The 16267-nt window shown below is 37.9% G+C and overlaps 1 protein-coding gene across 3 annotated transcripts in view; it reads left to right on the forward strand.

Annotated features, from left to right (window-relative positions):
• Positions 1 to 16267, forward strand: part of CDK5RAP2 (CDK5 regulatory subunit associated protein 2) — an 83207-nt gene that overhangs the window by 37001 nt on the left and 29939 nt on the right. For all 3 annotated transcript variants that reach the window (XM_040607749.1, XM_040607751.1, XM_040607752.1), the window contains 8 exons: positions 349 to 464; positions 1897 to 2025; positions 6678 to 6773; positions 7497 to 7544; positions 8179 to 8366; positions 10511 to 10964; positions 14164 to 14431; positions 15855 to 15971. In XM_040607749.1, coding sequence (XP_040463683.1) covers positions 349 to 464; positions 1897 to 2025; positions 6678 to 6773; positions 7497 to 7544; positions 8179 to 8366; positions 10511 to 10964; positions 14164 to 14431; positions 15855 to 15971 — 1416 coding nt within the window. The remainder of the gene's footprint in view (positions 1 to 348; positions 465 to 1896; positions 2026 to 6677; positions 6774 to 7496; positions 7545 to 8178; positions 8367 to 10510; positions 10965 to 14163; positions 14432 to 15854; positions 15972 to 16267) is intronic.

Below are 16267 nucleotides of genomic sequence, written 5' to 3' on the forward strand. Positions count from 1 at the left end.
TAGTTAAAACATAATAACTATTCCTGCCTTACTTATCCTTCCTAAAAATTATATCTAATTGTAATGCTAAATATGCAAATTTCAATTCAGAATTGCATTCACAACTCATGCTGATAATCACAGAAAATACAGCCACAGAGAATACAGCATGTCAGAAGCACAAAGAAATACGAGGACAAAATGTGTTCAAATAAACAGAAAGCTTATTTTGGGGGGTGAAACATTTTAACTGGCCTCCCACAGACTTACTAATAGGTTCTTACTCAAAAAGTCCTGTCTTTGCATTTTATGCTGTGTTTTCCTGCAAATAGTTTCTGAAATAATTCCTGTCCTTGGTTATTTTGACAGATGAAACACTATCTTTCTGTGGAGATCAAACATCTTATATGAGTATCTGTTTAGGAGAGCAAGATCATTTAAGCCTGCAGGTAGACCATCTGTCTCTTGAAGAACTTAAGAAAAAGGTATTGATCTTTTTTATTATTTACTGTTTCTAATGGCTTAATTCTGCTTTGTTTATGGTTTGTGTATTTCTCACAAAAAGGTTTATTTAGGTGTAGTTGAGTAGTTCTGAAAGGATTTGAAGTTCTTGCCTCTGTGGTTTGAGATCCACCTTTTATGAACTATTTAGTCTTTGTTACACTTCATTGAGCTTCAGAATCAGCTGAAACATAGACAGCTTGCTGCAAAGGTTTTATGATAGACACCTGGATTCAGGTTTCAGACTCAATACCATATTTAAGTCATCGTGAAGTATACCCAACTCCAAAGAAAAGTTTTTACATTAAGTATCCTATGACATGTATTTCCGGCACCTGTATTAATCATGATGATGGCAGTGGTGTCTATAATTTATGTGCCTGTATAGCACACTCCATCTGAGGACTTGCAAATCTTCTGGTAAATATAGCATGTTTTGAAATAGCCTTGAGGTAAGTTAATGTTGTCTCCGTTCTTCGTAAGGAGAACTGAAATTCACAGAGATTAAATGTGCAGACCATTGTCATACAGTAAATCAGCACTGGATACTTGTTCTTCTGACTCCTTATCCTGCGCAGTGACCTGTGATCCATGCACCAGTTTTTAATAAGGAATTATTTTGAAAATGGTCATTTGGGACTGAACATAAGTGGATTTTTGTATTTTTCATGGCCAGCTGAATTGTAGGCAGGTGTTCACAATCTGGAGGTGGGTAGTCTGAAGGAAAAAAAGTTTGCCTTACACTGAACGGGTGTCAATAAAAAAAGCCCCAGATTGTGTTCCAGTCCCATTCTGGGGTTGTACCACTTTTGTCTTGGAACGTATTCCCTTCAGTAAGTTCAGGGACACTCGTTAGCAAAAGACGTTTATAAATCATTTCTCACTTGAAAAAGGGGTTTTATGCCTTCACTTTCTGCAAACATTACCTTCTTGATACACTACATGGGTCTGTGATAGTAATGTCTGTTCAAGAGTTTTGAACGTGATTGTCCATTCAGATTTTGTATTTGTGAGACTACTCAGAAAGATAGTGGCTTATAAAGAGTGTTTGAGATAGGAGAAGAGGTTGTTTCTGAATGCTGCTATTTCCCTGCAATGCTGGTTTCCCTTGAACTAAAATGTTTCTTAAATCAGCCTGTTGGTGTGAGGTGCCCTCAGGTTTTTTGTTGCTACTGAGTTGTGAAACTTGATAGCTCAACTTAATAGCATGGCTGGAAACTACAGTCTTGCAATTTAAGAGTTCTTGAACACTAACTCACAAATATATAATCATGTTTTTGATTGCCTCATGAACAGATGCAGAAAACCAGGTTTTCCAACTCTGCTGTTTAGATTTAGCTGGAGATTTATATAGCATAATTTGTTTTCATACTAGTATGGATGTTACCAGTTTTACTTCTTCCTTTGTTTTTTTAGGTTACTGACCTTCTCTTGATGGTTAAGGATCTGCAGTCAATCAATCAAGAACTTAAGAAAAAACAGCTTGGACTTTGTACGACAGATTCTCAAGGGAAGGAAGCACTAAAAATATTAAACCACAGTGAGGTAGGTTTTCTGTATTAAAGTAGTGAATCTGACTCTTACATCTAATATACCTTGTGGAGCCATTTACATTAGTGCAGAATGAGTGTAAAACCCTCGGGGCTTAGGTTGCTAATTCCTTCTAATAACTTTTTAAATTAATGATGTAAACAACTTTAAGATGTTAGCACAACAGAGAATCAGCTCAATGCAAGTGTTCAGTGATGTGTCAAGTTAATTTTAAGGAAACAACATACACGTTAAAATATTAATTGGGTCTGTGATCTATTTGTTTTGTCAATTGAAAAGGGAGGAAATAGTTAATTTTACAAAGAATTGCAATATCTTATATAACAGTTATTATAGGAAGTCTGCTTGTCTCCTGTTCAAGAGTCATTGTCACACTGTTTCTAATTCTGTAAGAGCTTAGTTTGTATCTCCTCTGCATCTGCAAAACAGCCAGGGTTCACTGTAGCCAAAAAAGAGAGAATAGCACTTCAGGTCACTTAAATGCATGGCTGTTCCTTCATGCAGAATATAGAGGTATATGAAGAAGTGGCCAGCATTGTGGTAGATTGTGAGAGGTGCAAGGAAGTAATTGTTGCTGGGTGTTTATTGTTTTGCCCAAAGCTAAAGCTGTTTTTAGCTGTGGGAAGAAGAGTTCTTGGCAAAATACTTCCACTGAGAAGGATTTTGGGTGCTGTGTCCCCACGTATCTTACTATGTGTGGATGATGAAGGACGTTCAGGAGGCTCTGGTAGATTATAGTGAACCTTCTAGCTTGTTATAAAGTATTACATGAAATATTGCTGTAGTACTTCTCTTTATATTCTGTTGTGGTTTTTGCTTTCAGTTACATTGTTGTTGTGCACAACATACTGAATAGGAAGGAAAAAATGTACAAGAGATAATGATGCCGCTAGTATTTTGTGTCTTGTATTTCTGAATTACACTCAAGAGAACAGAAAATTAGGAATAGTTCGAAACAGTTACGTGTAGATTGTCTAATTCGAGGTCCGGGACTGAGTTTTCTGCAGGACAGTTTATTCCTCAAGACCCTGGAAAAAGGGTCATGTCTTTTACCATATGCGCTGCACATGCACAGGGAGAAATAATCAAAGGTCATGAAATATTCTTGCTTATTCAGTTTTAAGGCATACTCATGGTATCTTTAATTGAAATATGTTTTAAATTATAGATTGACCTTTAAGGGTGCCATAGCTTTTATTAAAATAATGAATATACATGTTACTGTAATAGGTTTGCATGAAAAGTGTGTGGGCAATCTGTTTCCGAGTGTGTGCAGTTTCTATAGATTAATATTTTAGTCACCCTGCAGAGGGTGCTGCACCCCCACTGATGCTGTAGTTGTACCAAAGGAATTAATGTCCTGTGCTAAGATCATCGTGACAAGATACTGTGTGATTCTGCATTTGTCTTGGCATGAAAAGTACATACAGGGATACTTAAGCCGTCTTTGTGAAAATAGATGTAGAATGACAGAGAGTGAAGCTTGTAAAATATAAATAGACCTCAACATTCTGGTAAAGGATATAGGAATGTAAAATATGATATATTAACCTGTGCTAGAATGATAATACTATGGAGCTCAAAAGTGAAAGGATGCAAAATTGAAAGTTTTTAGTTTAAAAGGTACCATTTTATCAATCTTGACAATAAATGGCAACCGGGATTTCAGGTTATGGTTTGTGACATCGGTGTTTTGCATACTAATAACCATTGACAAAAAATGCAAAGTTCTATTTCTTGTGTGTATTTTGGGCTAGAATTTGTTGGCAGGTAGCGCTGAGATGACACTAACATATGTGCTATAAGAAGAATTTGGACAGACACAGGAAGATGTAGCCTTCTCAGGTTCTTAAAACATACCCATCCTTCTTTTCCTTCACAAAGCCGGAGCACAGATCCGATGAGTCTGCGTGCTGGTGCCTCTGCAGGGCATCTCCCAGCGGTCTGACAGGCCCTAGTACTCTATTTCTTGGCTTCATGTTTGTGTTGGGAGGGAGGCAGAGGAGAGAAAAAGGTTGTTTTTGTCCTGTCCTCTGAACATCTGCTTTCTCTGAGAGAAGCAGTCTCAGTGATTTCAGCCTTCAGGGCTCCAGGGATCTTTGCAAACCAAGCATATCAGTGGTTCATTTAGGAAAAACATTCTCAAGGTTTTCAGTCTCCAAGGAAATACTTTAAACAGGCAGCTTATTCTTGGTAGACTTTTTTTTCTGGCCTTAAGACACTTATTTTCTTTTTAATATTTTGTTGAACATTAGTTTGTATTCCTTGGAGCACAGAAAGTTTCTTTTCAGCCTCTCAGACACAGGACCATAGGACCAGGCTCAAACTGCAGTCATTTGCTGTAATAGTGTGCTATATCCTGTTGGTCTTATGTCGTAGTTTCTAAGAATCTAGACTTCTAAGAATCATCACTTACCAAAAAAAATATTGGCCTGGGAAAAGCATATACTAAAAATGTTGAGTCATAACAGGTAGTTGCATTGAGTGGATAAATTATGTGTGCAAGTGTATTTTGAATAGACAAATTCAGGGTTTGTCCTGAATCTACACATGGAAGATTAAAGCTTAACAGTTTTTTTATTTTTGTAATAGTTAGTGTTATCGGACTTTTGGCATCCCATGATTACAATGGAAAGATCATTTTAAAATGCATGCCCATGCTATATACCACGATTTTGTCTGTGTCTTCCTTCGGTTTTCAGATTGTCTTTATGTTGTGTTGTCCTAGAAAACCAAGTCTGAGTGAGAAATACAAAAATAATTCAAACGTGACTTGGAAGTTAGTTTTCAATATAGATTTCTAATAGTAAAAGGCAAATACATTAATATGCTGCACCATCCAGTCTCTGCCTTTAAAATTCATATTTAAAACCATTAGAGCTGCTTATACTGCTAGGGTTTGGAAGATAAAAAGGTTTTTCTCATTTATTTCACATATATATACACACACACACGCACACATGCACCCATCTTCTATGCATACTTAATTTAAAAAAATCAAAACCCGCACATGCATTCAAGTCCCAGTGTTCTTAGGAAGCAAAAATAATGCTCCTTGCAGAATCCTGTTTGTCTGCGGCTGGGCTGACATGCTGTGAGCCAAGACTTTCCAGCATGTGATACTGGGGAAGCGAGTTTCTCTTTTCATGCCGTAAGTTTCAGCACTGTGCTGTATATCCATCGAAGCTATAAATATCACATCCATGACCCCTAGACACCAGTTTCTTTCCTTCCAGTCCATCATCTGAGTCTCTGTACCTATAATCCCCATTTTCTGTAACTATGCTCAAGATTCATCTTTTCTTGTCTTAAGGTAATTTTTCTTTAGGCCAAGTCACACCAAAATATAACTGTTATACACACAGTGCTGTATTATTGCCACAGGGGCTTTAAGGCTAAAATTTTTGTCCCATGCAGGTTTGGATCCTCTGTGTCAGTGCTGTATCCTACCTACAGTTTAGCTGTAGCGTCGTTGATATTTACTGATGCTTTTGCACATTTCCACTATTTAATGAGATGTTAGCAGCAAAGGTCTTAAATAACTATCTTTTTCTATTAGATTGGGAAATGTGACTATGAACCAAGATGATAGAAATGTCCAGTCTGGTCTTCTCTCAGGGGAGTGGTGGAGCATGGTAACTGCAGATCACTCGTGGTGGATCCCAAAGTGGGACGTAGGACCAGCCTTGTACTCGGGTTGTCTGACAGGCTGTACCAGAACGTGGCTACTGAATATAATAATTCTTTGTAAATAAGCAGTTTTATGATGATCAACATTAAACTGACATAGGCAAGGCTAAATTCTGTCCTCGCCTCCAGAGCAAGCTGAGTAAAGGAGGTGAGTTGTAAGCAAAGAGAAGACGTTCCCTGTGAACCATGTATAAACGAAGGTCGCGCAGTTGTGGTCGTTGCTGCTGCTGAGAGAGGAGCAACGTGCACACCTCGTCCCTTGCCCACGGGTCTGTTGCTGGGATGTAACATCCAGCAAACCAAAGGGATTCTGGTCTTACTGTCAGTAATGCTGGTGACAGGACTTCCTCCTCCTCCTCCTTGCTCAGGAAGTATTAGTGATGGGAGGTGGATTAGGTTCTGTGGAAAATTGGGAGAAAAAGATGATTTGGCACCGTTTGCTACAAATGGGCAAATCTAGGCAAGACACAGCAGATTGTAACCTTCAGTGTTACAGTAAATCTTTTTAGTGTACAGCAAGCTACATGTGCTTTGTTTTGAAAGCATCTATTTCTTGGATGCTGGAGAAGAGCCTAAATTGTGTAGCAAATGAAAATAAATTCTGGAAATTGGAAAATAAAATAGGCACAATGAGAACATGACTGAAGATATAGAGGTCCTTTGCCGGAAAAGGTTAAGTGATTTTTACATTTTTTGTAAATTCTGAGGAGAAAGGGTTAAACAAAAATGAAGGAATGTGTAAGATACAGTTTCACTGTATTTAATATGAGTAATTCCTGGGTTTTAGATAAATTTTCTTTGATCTTTTTTAAGAAATCTAATTCTGTGTTTGTTACTTTGTATTACAGGCTTTTTTTATTTTTCTTTTAAGACATGTCACTGACTTATTTATGCATGTTTCATATCACAGTATTTTTTTTGTGCTACATTTTCATGTCATTCCATACTTTGTGTAGTGTCTTGAAATAACAGAGGAGCCTGTGATGCAGATGGAAGATGGTGACAATGACAGGAAGATGCAGAACAGTCAATTTTCTGAGAGGGTCAGTCAGGTAGGACTCTGCTCTGGGTGCGTTATGTTACAATACTTTCTTCTCTGCATGCCTTTAAAAGTTTATATTTTCTTAGAACACAAAGTCTTTTGCAAACAAAATACACTTTTCTTGGTATCTGATTTCGCTTTCAACTAATAGTTATCCTAAAGAGTTTCTGAAAGCTTATTCCTGTATTTTTCTGCTGCTAGGGTTTTGCAGTGAAGATAGCTTTCGTTCTGGTCCTTGTTTTCTCTTGTTCAAGGACTCATAATCTGCCTTAATAGAGATGACATAAAGTCCCTTGGAACTGTGTTTCTTTACACACACACACCCCCACCCCCACCCCCAATCTTCAGCTTCGATTGCAGCCAGGCCTATAGTACAAATTGTCTCAGATCAACTCACTGCTATGATTGAGGAAAAAATGCTGTAGATTCAGGGTTGAAATACTTGATGTGTTGGTAGCTTGTTACCTGTGTTTTCATATGTACAGGAATCTGCTGTCCTTTTCCTCTATCATTCAAAAGCAATGTAATATAAAGCATCATGGAATCATAACATAATTCACATTGCAAGGGACCTAGAGGATCATAGAGTGCAATTAAAGTTGAACCTTTCTGGTTTAAAAATTATAACACCCTCAAATGTGACACAAAAAGGGGCATTTTGGTTAGTAATGTTGAAGAATAATGATGTTCTGTTCTTCAAAATTTGTAATTTCTGTGTTTCTCTGTTTACTAGGTATGCCTTCAAGTTTCTTTGGATTTTCCTTGTGAGGTGGATAAACAGGTAAGTGGTGTATTGTAAAGGTACTCCTGACTCTTAAACATCTGAACCCCTCGCTGTTGATGTCTGCTGATGTAAATTGTGTCCAAATGAGCCTAGTCTGAACTCTCACGTAATTGATACGGAAGACTTCCATTGATATAAATGGGGGTTGAATTACTGGAGAGATCCCCTATGGAAATTTCCTAGGACACTTCTATAGTGTTGCATACAAAAAGTTGGCAGTTTGTAAATACTTCAGGTTGCATCCTGTCCTGGCCATCACGGCTTGCGTCTGGGGATCCCAGGACAGAATTTTGTACTGTAAAGGCAGATGATTCAAAGGTGAACTAATAAAAAGTTACCTGCAATCTGCAGGCAACGTTCCAGAAGTTTCATACCTCTTCATAGATAAAGACCTTCAGGGAAATCTACTTACTACTTACTAAACAACTGATCACTATGAATTAATCATATGAAATAGATGTTAATTAGTTTTTCTATTAATAAATAGCAAGTGAAATGCCTGTGGATGCTTCTTAATGTAGATAAAGAGCATCAGGAATTACAAAACCTGATTACAAAAAGATTACAGCCCTGAATTTAATAGAACATTGCGTACCTGTGTAATAAGAAAATGTATGCAATTTTTTAACAGGTAACTCCAGCAGGCTATTCAGAGAGTTTCTGCAAAGACAGACATTACAGGAGTCCAAATAACTCTCAATTTGAACACGATACAACTGGCAAACTCTTTGGCAGAATAGGAATGAGTGAACATGAAACAGAAGAGAACTTGCTCACATCTCTTTTAAGAGAAAATAGAACATCTGTACTGGAATCTACGTAAGTATGAGGGATGTGCACTGCTTTTGACAGTATTTCTATTTGAGAAGAGAATAAAGTAATTTTGCTAAAGTGAATTTAGATAATGGCACTGTCTAATTTACCTGAGAGATTGGCAAGGCGCCTTCAGAGCCATTTTAGTCTATCATGCAATTAAGTAATTAGGAAACATGCTATCAGTAGAAATCCTTACGAAAAACCCATTACAAGAAAAAAAACTCCAAAGTTACTGATATACGAAGCTTTACTGTAGGGACTGATTGTTTTCAGGATGGAATCTAGCAGTGTTAAAGGGATCAGATGGTAACAGGTGGTACTTTTATCCGAGAGCACAGGCCGGTGAAAGGCAGTGTGGTGAAGGGGATGGCACTGTACTGCTTTAAAAATTGTAAGTGTACGGAAATGAGGATGGAGGAGTTGGAGGTACAATGACTGTTTTACAGGGTTAATTTTGAATGGACATTGCTGTGTGCTTTGCAGCCTTTGTCGTTTCATCTGAACTGCTCGGTCAGAGGTTTGCTCTCTGTCAGCCGCTCTGGGAATCCGGGCCCATGTCCTGCAGCTGGCTGGTTATTCCACTGTAACCACTCCTAGGACCGTGCTGAGATGAACCATGTTTTAAGTACTGAGGTCACTTGCTATGCAGGAGAAAATATATGTGTGTCTGTGTGTGTTACATTATGGTTTGATCAGTTCCCATCTGAAATGCTCATGTCCATAGCAACTGGACAGTACCAAGCAAGAGGCTGTATAGAAAAACCACCCCCTGACTAGTTTTGCTTTCCTCCAATTTCATGCTTACACCACTTAATCTCCTGGTTGAAAACTGAATTAGAGCTTTGGTGGGGATCCTTCTCATTTTCCTTTCCTAGTTCTCTCCATGCTCTAATGGCTATGCACGTTACTGCGTGACATTTTGCAGCGCCCGCCTGAGCTGTTCTGCCAGCCAGCCGCAGTGCTTTCCGGAGAGTAATGGGATTGACCTTCCATATCCATCGTGCTCGGCCGTGGTGGGCGCAGAATATCTTGTGGGGTTCCACGTGTCAGATCCTGGGTTTGGTCTTCAGGCATGTCCTGCACCTGACTTTACTCAAGCAATTCTTTATTTTTACATTATTACTATTTAAAACTCTGCAACAGGCTTAAATGGTCTTAGTTGTCAAAGCACTAGTTAATGGTAAATGAGGAGATGCTACTCCATTAGAAAACGAATAGGTAACATTGTTTTATTTGTTAACTTTACACAGAAGTCTGCTGATGACTGATTCTTTACCACTCTTAGTGTGTCATCTTTTCTATGTTCACATACAAATGACCAGATTGACTGGTGATGAGCCTGTACTTTGCATAACTGAATTCTCACTGATGACATTAGATGCCAGAGAAAGATATAAAAGCCTAGTTAGCTTCTACCATTTCAAATGCTAGCCATACAAATGCAGTTGTTTTAAATGCTGGTTTTTATGTTTAGTGGCACAAACAGCTCTCTATTGGACACATGAAATCGTCTGTAGAATTTGAGGGCTTGCTTAGGCTTTAAATGTCTCTTATTTGGCTTCAGTTTCTCTTAAAACATTGCTTTCCAAACTATTGTCCATGGACCATGAGGTATCTGTGGGGCAGTTTGATGGTCTGTATTGAGCTGTTTTTGCAGGCTTTTGGCTGCTTTCTTAGGTTCCATCTTTCCTGTTATATTAGAAATAGATTAAGGGATAGATTTTCAGAAAAGCTCGACATCTAGCGTCTCCTGTATTTTTGGCAGAATTTTCTTCTTAAGGTAGTTAAATTGGAGTGTAAACTCTTTTGAATATCGATTCATATTTCTTATATTGCTATGGTAGGTAAGCAATCGATTTATGTATCAGATGCTAAGTACCTGTTCATGAATGGGGAGAGGGGTGGTAGAGCGTATATGGTCATAAACGGGAGAAAAGCACTGATGAGGTAACTTCCCATATAACTCATGTTGTGAAAAGGCTTTAAAAATTCTGTTTGTTAGTGAGTAATTCATTAGCAAGTAAAACGGAATCCCCTGGGAATTTCAAATATGTCAAGATACTGCAAAAGAGTTTCTTAGAAGGTGTTCTTGTTTGCTTAAATAAAAATCAAAATTCATGCCTTCTCTTTCTCTTTCCCGAGTACAGCAGACAAGAACAAATGAAAATTGTAAATGAACTGTTAGATCATCTGAACACAACTGACGAAGAATGTTCAAGTGAAGATATAGAGAAAAAGGATGAAAAAGATCTTAGGCAAATGATTATTCAACTAAGAGCTGAACTCAAGCACTTCAAGCAGGTCAATAAATTCTTAAAGCAGCAAGTAGAATTGAAATCAACTTTTGATGGGAAAGAGAAGCCTTATCCAGATGCAATGCCACAGATTAATAAGGATATTGAGTTATTGAAAGATGCAGCTACACAAACAGTGACTTTAGAGAGTAATGTCATGAGAGTCAAACATGAAGGCAAAACAGGAGCCTCAGAAGAAACCCCAGAATATTCAAGATTAAATGCAGAAAGAGAACATCAGCAAGAAAACATGTGTAAGAAGGGTGAAAAGCAAGAAAGACTTCTCTTTACAAGGAGAACAAATGAAGTAAGTTTATTTAAGATTCTCTTTTTGATACTTAGGGAATAGATGTATAAAAGGGTAAAATATGTTTCATTTCTAATACTAAATCTTGCTTTTGTGTAATTTTTAAAATTAGAGAAAGAGATGTAAGCCAAATTATTTTAGATAATTGTTCTTAATGTTCAGAGCTTTTCATCACATACTTCAGTGTGCTTTAGAACGTTAATTAATTGAATTTCAATCCTCACTGGGACCAGATACTAGTAAATATAGCTTTTGGAAAAAGAGAGAGTTCACAGCATAATGGCTTGGTTCTGTACTACCTTGCATCTCTGCATAGATGTTCGTAACGTGCAGACCCGGAGCATTCTGAACTGATAGCTTATTAAGTTTGAATGGCAAATGCAGTCTAGAAAATTGAAGGCTTACATAATGTCTGAGAGCATGCTGGTGAAGAGTTAATGGTAGATTTCAACAAACTCAACTCTTAATTTTAGTGTTGTATTAACATCTTATCATTGTGTCTTGCTTTTGGACAAGTGTGACCAGTAGTACTCTATAAAACTGTGGGGGCAGTTCTTCATATTTGTTTGGAGCCTAGGTGCGGTCTGCTCTGTGAGTACAGATGTAACTTGCTTGTGCCAGGTAAGTTTTCAAGCCTTTTGTATGCAGGCAGTCTGTGATCCCAAACAAAGAGGTGGGAAAAGTGTCTACTAAAGAGTTCACGTGTATTGTTTCAGTAGCTGTTATAGAAGCAAAGTTGAAAACTCTTTGAAGATCTTAGCGGAGCAGACAAAAGAGAGAATTGCTTTTGATTTTGTGGACTGCTAATAGAGAATGTTGTAGCACCTTCTGCAAAGAATGGTATCCATGACTTCAGTGATCAAGAGATTTCTGTGAGCTAGCAACTGGGAGCAGTTCATTTTTATTCTGGCCTGTTCTTGTTGGGTTCATTGTTCTGAAGGGGCTTGTAAACCAAGAGATGCTGATAGGACTTTGTTCTGTACAGGCGTAAGTGTCTCAGTATAGTTCGAGATTTTAAGGAAAAGATTCTGGCACGCACAGTTGGTCCGTGGCAGACACCCTAGAAAATTCATGCCAGTTTTAAGCAGTAGATTATGATACTCCTGAAAAATCAAAACCTAACTCACAAAAGCTATGTCTTGTTTCACCAAATGATTTACACGTAATCAAAATCTATCTCAGTATCTTCAGGTGCATTCTTGGTCTTTTAAGGTTTCATTCCTGCAAGTAAATTTTCTACCTTTAAAAAAAATATGTTTGGGAAGGAAAGAGGGTAATAATAGAAATGTTCTTGGGCTGTTTTTAATGTTCTTAGTCTATTTGGTGTTTGGTCATTCATGGTTGGCAGGTTGGCTGCAGCGATAGCTGTCCCTGCATCTTTGGGATGCCTTGGCTACTCTGGGACAAGAAGGAGTGGATGAGCTTTGCCATCGGTTCGTGTCGGCGCTGTTCAGGGCAGTGCTCCAGAGACACACATGCGAAGAGATGAGGACAGGTGGAAGTCAGTCTTAGAGTAAGGGTGGGTAGCAGAGGGAGAAGGGGTTTGGGGACCTAGCTGGTCTCTTAATGAAGATTTGCTTTTGATGCCTTGCTTAAGAACACTAACGATGTCTTTGAGCTGCTGGTCTGTCTTCTCGGGAATGAAGGACGGTCTGTGAAGGCAGCGAGTAAAGGCTTCTCTACCCCCCACAGGGAACAGCTAGAGTTCTTTCTGCAATTCTCTTTTTTCTCAAGTTCCTGTTTTCACTGAGTTTTGAAATACTGTTTTGATTCATCATTTTCCAGATTCCTCTCCAGTTTAATCAGTTGCAACCTCAATGCAATCCCTGAGTCAGTTGCTTTAAAAGCTTTCTTTGGACTAATGCAGTGTCTCTTTTGCTTCTGAATGGCTTTTGTGAATAATTTCACGTAGCCAGCTGAACTGGACTTTGGGTAATCTGGGTGACGTATATGTCTGTACAACAACCCTGAGACAGCTGGAAATTGCTTGACGTTATTAGTGCAGTTTAGTAAAACTAGCAGGAAGTTCATCCTGCCCGGATTTATTTTTCAGTCTCCAAATGATATTGTAGTCATGTATGTACAAAAAGAATTGAGTATGTCATTAGGAAAATGGAACTTGCTTTTTATTATTTTAAATTGTGTAAAGACTATAATTGCTAAGAAATGAATGTGGAAAGGTATTTCAGAATACATTGGGTGGTAAAAGAAATTACGGGATTTACGCCATTGGTGAAGCAAATGAACAGCAAAAAACTATACTAAATCTATCTGAAAATTCCATTATTGATTTTTATTATTATTACACACAATTCCATAACTCTCATCAACATATAGCATGTTTTTATCTTTTTGGAGATAGCATTATTTTATGCTCTGTGGTTTAAGCAAGGACACATTCATTTTATGCAGAGACTTCAAAAGGTGAGAGGCTAAAATGTAATGACTTAAGAAATTTAACTTTTCCCCCAATCTCCAGTGATGGAATGTCTGTTACAGTAGGAAATGGGAATCCTGCAGAAGCAATGTGTGAAGAAGCTATTTTTGTTCATAAAGAATTTCTCTGGCAGAATAGATTTCCTCTGTGGCAGATGCAAACCTATGTTGATTTTCTCAATGGCAGGAAAGTGGGCTGGTATGTAGTAGGGCCTGTTGGGTGGAGACAAAAAGAAGAAAGGAAAATATGTTCAGGAATTTGTGAAAAATTAGGAGTATCCTCAATTAACAACAACAAAAAAGGGTTTAAAGTTTGAGGGAAACAGTTACTGGGCTGTCAGACATTTATGATATAGACAAGGAGAGTGGGAAGTAGCAGTTAGAGAGAGGTCAGTTTGGTTGAGAAAGTATTTTCCTAGGGCATAAACAAATTCAAAGTTAACTAATATGCCTACTGATTAAAAGCCTTTGCTAGTCAATGGTGTATTTGATGTCTTGCTTCATGAACTGGAAGTCATTCGCTGTGTGGCTGTGGATGCGTAAGTAGCAGGTACTTACAGGAAATCGAACCAGTGGGATAGGGTTTTTTCTCTCTGAATGTTTGTTTTTCATGTTGCAAGGGTGTTGCAATCTTATTTTCAAAACTAACGTGACAGCTGACTGCTCTGACAAGAAAATTTCCTGGAATGTTTGTTTATGCTTCCCTTACTTGACTGTTACATGTGAGCTACCACCTTCCCATTTTGTTCCATGCCCTTTTCAGACTGATTCTGCTTACCTGCCCAAGAAGTCCCGTCTGCCCGTTCTCTTAAGATCAGCCAAACCATTAGGAAACATGCCTTTGAACTCCTCTGTGCAGAAGTCAGATTCAAAACTACAGTGTTGTACCAGGGCGCCTTGTGAGGGTCTGAAAGCACGTGAAGAACAAAACAATCAATCTCAGCCACAGACAAATGGAGAGTTATTATTGAACCAGTCTGTAACTGCAAACCTTCAGGAAGAGCCTGCACAGGAAAGCACATCAGTGAGAGGTAAATAAAGAGCAGACATAATGACTTGTAATTCTGCTTAAAATACCAACTTCTTTTCTTGTAGTAAAAAGTAAAACCAGATCATTTTTACATATGTACAATGCTGCTTAATCTTAAGATTTTTGTGGGTAGTCAAATATGTATAGACCTTGAGAACCACCTTTTTTTTCTTTTATCTTTGTTGCTAGAATTTTAAACAGCTTCATATAGAATAGAAAGTGCTGTGTATACATCACATAAAGATTATAATAAATGAGAGTTTCGCAGGGTGCCCACACATACACATATATATGTCAATGTTTAGGTGAATGAAAAATTTCCTTTATAGGATGCCAAGTCTAATGAAACTGTCTGTAATGGAGACAGGAGAGTATAAAACTACTGTATTTGTTTATGCTGCATAAATAAGTTTTTTCCAATATTCCATTGATCTGTCAAGTCATCTGTGTCTGTTTCCAGTGTGGCTGGGTTAATTTAAAGTCACTTGTTGACAAAGTATCTGGATCGGGAAAGTATGACAAATTGTAAGGCAGAGAACAATGGGTATTGTATAAAGTTTTGGAGTGGTAAGAGAAATAAAAATGCGCTTAGCAGTTAGATTAAAAATTGAGTAGAGATGTAGAGGATAGGTGAGGGAGAGATGAAGTGTAAATATAAGAAATAAGATTCAATCAAGTACCAAGTGAGCCACTGTCAAGCACAGAGGTTGCAGAGACTTTGTTGTTAATGATAACGTTATTGTGGTAGGGGATAGATATGGCACAACTTTACTGGAAATACTTTAAGGTGATGGGACCACAGCAATTAATTCGGTAGGTGCAAAAATCCATGAAGAATTCTGAGAAGGGCAGTACTTTTGAACTGGATCCTGAAATTAATCAGAGCCTGTTAGGACTGCAGTCCTGTGATTGCCTTTCTGCGCTGATTTCTTTACTCTGGGTAACAATTATTTTGCACGCTTAGTAATTCTGGGACTTGATGCAGTGGGAGATTGCAGGAGATTAGTTTATGATCAATGCTCATATTGGCAAAACTTTTTAGCCTTTTCTCTAAGCTTAATGTAAAACATTTAAAAATGCACTAAAAATCAATTAACTGTTATGTTACAAAGGGAACTTGCAAGTGTCTGTCTTCATTTGCTGGTAGGAAGCTTTTGCAATTCACGTTCTTAGTACTTAGCCTTATAATTTTAAAGACACGTGCAAATGCTCTCTCATATGACCAGTAGTGTTTGTATTACATTTTCAATAGTAGTTCTTCCTTAGATAATTTTCCCGTTTCAAATTCTAAGAGGGCCAGATTTGGGTTTGTGGGTGTGGGGTTTTTGTTTTTTTTTTTTTGTTTCTTTTTTGCTTAACTATCCCCACTTAATTTTTTTTTAGCCACTTACTGATAATCTGTTTTACCTTCCCCCACTATTCAGTTGACTCATTGCTCAAATTGGATAATAGTGAGGTCCAGGTGGAATTGCAAGGTGTTGATCTGGATACAGGGGGCAAGAATGAATATGCGATGGACAGAGATCAGCAAAACTATCAAGGTATAGCATTTATATGGTGTAGTATAAAAAAAAAAAAAAGACATTTTAAAACTCTAGTTCCTTCTGAAATGTGCAAAATTGTAAATTACTGCAGGTAATTGTCTCCCTTGCCATTTTTTGTGGGTTTTAAATCTGATTTTCTTAGCTCGTATGGATTAATTGCTCTAAGAATTCAAGCTGGTCTTTTATAAGGGTTATGCTTTCAGAAGGGCCACAGGGATTTATGAGTCCGCTTTCCAGTAAAAATAATGAGTTGTATGCCTAACTCTGATCTCTGTTGCTAATGTCCTCACTTC

The sequence above is a fragment of the Falco naumanni genome, chromosome 9 (genome assembly GCF_017639655.2).
Source record: "Falco naumanni isolate bFalNau1 chromosome 9, bFalNau1.pat, whole genome shotgun sequence".
Taxonomy (NCBI): domain Eukaryota; kingdom Metazoa; phylum Chordata; class Aves; order Falconiformes; family Falconidae; genus Falco; species Falco naumanni.